The sequence below is a fragment of the Alosa sapidissima genome, chromosome 22 (assembly GCF_018492685.1).
Source record: "Alosa sapidissima isolate fAloSap1 chromosome 22, fAloSap1.pri, whole genome shotgun sequence".
NCBI lineage: Eukaryota > Metazoa > Chordata > Actinopteri > Clupeiformes > Clupeidae > Alosa > Alosa sapidissima.
This window is the reverse complement of record NC_055978.1, coordinates 10,328,881-10,331,380: the sequence shown is the minus strand read 5'-3', so window position 1 is coordinate 10,331,380 and position 2,500 is coordinate 10,328,881. Positions and strand designations below refer to the sequence as shown.

Below are 2,500 nucleotides of genomic sequence, written 5' to 3'. Positions count from 1 at the left end.
TCTAGGCCGGCGTAACGAAGCCGGAGGCGTCCACCCACGTTCCGCAGGACGCGAGCGGGCCAGTATGAGCACGGCTCACACACACTCTGAAGCTCCAACACACACCCTTCCTCGATCAGATCAACTGTGTTCTTCCCCCGCAAGGGCTGAACGAGGGAGAGGAAAATAGAGAGGGAGGAAGAGAGGGGGGGGGGGGCGAGGAGAAGAGAAAGAAAGGAAGAAAGAGAGAGCAAGGGACAGTGATGGTAAGAAAGAGAGAAAGACAAAGAGATAGAGAGAGAGTTATATAAGTGTGTGCCAAAAACTGAGAGAAAACACATAACAGACAAAAAACAGATATCTAATCATAGTCTCAACATTTTATTATTATTTTCTTTATTATTTTTTTAAATTAATATTATATTTTATTATTATTTATTTATTCATTTATTTATTTCATTTAATTTCCTTCTTATTACTATTATTTAATCAACATTGTTTTGTTTATCTTACATATTTAACACATACATTTGACTCCCACTTAAAAATATCACTTAATAGAGATAGCATCTCTCTCTCTCTCTTTCTCTCTCTCTCTCTCTCTCCCTCTTCCTCTTCCTCTCTCTCTCTCTCCCTCTCTCTCTCTCTGGCCGTCTCACCCCTTCCAGGAGGTTGGCTGGAGCGGTCCGTGAGCCAGTCAGGTCCTGCACCAGAAAGTCTGTCCAGTCGCTGTACTTCTCCTTAATGGCTACAGAAGAGAGAGAGAGAGGGAGAGAGAGAGGGAGAGAGAGAGAGGGGGGGAGGAAGGGAGGGAGGGAGAGAGAGAGAGAAAGTTGATATTAAACAAAATTATGAAACTCTACTGCACATACAACATATAATACATGTAAATATAATGTTAACATAGACGTTCATGCGCGCGCACACACACACACACACACACACACACACACACACACACACACACACACACACAGTGTGTGTGTGTGTCTGACTGTAATCAACCCCCTCATTGCTCTTTTGCTCAGCCCTGCAGTGTAAGCACTGTGGATTATTCATGTTACATTGTGGGAATTAGATTAGGTTCATTTACAGATGCCTACAGAGAGTGACAAAAATGTTCACACACACACACACACACACACACATATGCGCAGACATGTACACACACACACACATACACACACACACACACACACATACATGCACACAAACACATACACGCACACAGACACACAATTGCTTCGACACACACGCACACACACACACACACACACACACACCTGCTCTCACACACACACACACTGTCCTGATATGGCTCTAATGGTTTTCAGATAACTGTCTTTCCTACAGTTTCCACTGTTCTTTTATCTTCCCCTTTATCTTCCTCTTTTCCTTCTCTTTAAATCCCTCCATCCCTCCCTCCATACATCCCTCCCGCACTCTTTTCCAGACCTGCAGGACATCACCAGCACTCACAAATAGAGTCCCTATTTTTACAAATCCCGTCAGACTAGGCATTATCATCAGGCATCAACACACACACACACACACAAGATCCTTAACAATACTACAACCTGACTTTCAATTCAATTCAACACACACACAGACCCTTAACAATACTGCAACCTAACTTTCAATTCAACTCAATTAAATTAAATTCAAATCAGTTCAATTCAATTCTATTCAGGTCACGCACAGATCCTTAACAATACTGCAACCTGACTTTCAATTCCACTCAATTTAAATCAATTCAATTAAATTCAGCTCAACTCTATTCTATTGTTCTCTAATCCATCTCCATTACAGCCCATTTGTCTGACTCTAAAGTTTCCAACATAAATCTATGCGTATATGTGCGTGTGTCTCTGTGTGTGTGCGTATGTGTCCATCCTTCTGTCCACTGAATTTGACTAGCAATAGTGATGTGATCCTCTGAATATTCCTGGAATGTTAGGAATAAAAATGTTCAGCCTTGTATTGCATGGATGCCGGGTGTGGTGACTAGACAGCAGCATTTCCGGAATGTTCCATGACTCTGTGTGGCCTGACCTAGCCCTGTTCCATCCCAGATCCCTTCTTTTCATCTTCACACACACACACACACACACACACACACACACACACACACACATTTACTTCCCTTGCATTAGAGTATGCAAGATTACCTCTTGTTTTCATCAAGAACACTTTGAGGTAAAATATGGTTACAGCCCTCTGTGTAATATAAAACTATAGCAATAACTGGTATGTAAGTGCAATATGTGCGTTAAAATGGGGGGGGGGGGGGTGATGGGGGTGGGACTTTGTGCCACTATATAGATAAATCTGTTCAAATAGGGCAATTTAATGGCGGTGTGTTTGTAGAAAGACAATAGGTGATCGAGGACCGAGGGGAACAAAAGAGAATAACGATCTCATTGTGGTGTCTGATATAAACAAAGCTTTCCTAAAACCCCGTAACACGCACCAGGATTAGAAAGGAGCCTTTAGTGCTGCATGCATTTGTGTGTGTGTGTGT

At 42.4% G+C, this 2,500-nt stretch overlaps 1 protein-coding gene across 1 annotated transcript in view; it reads right to left on the bottom strand.

Annotated features, from left to right (window-relative positions):
• sfmbt2 (Scm like with four mbt domains 2) overlaps positions 1-2,500 on the bottom strand; it is a 44,100-nt gene that overhangs the window by 17,302 nt on the left and 24,298 nt on the right. The window contains exons 5-6 of the mRNA XM_042078718.1: positions 639-727; positions 1-146 (exon numbers count right to left, since the gene is read on the bottom strand). The exon at positions 1-146 is cut by the window's left edge and continues 98 nt beyond it. Of these exons, the coding sequence (XP_041934652.1) occupies positions 1-146; positions 639-727 (235 nt within the window). The remainder of the gene's footprint in view (positions 147-638; positions 728-2,500) is intronic.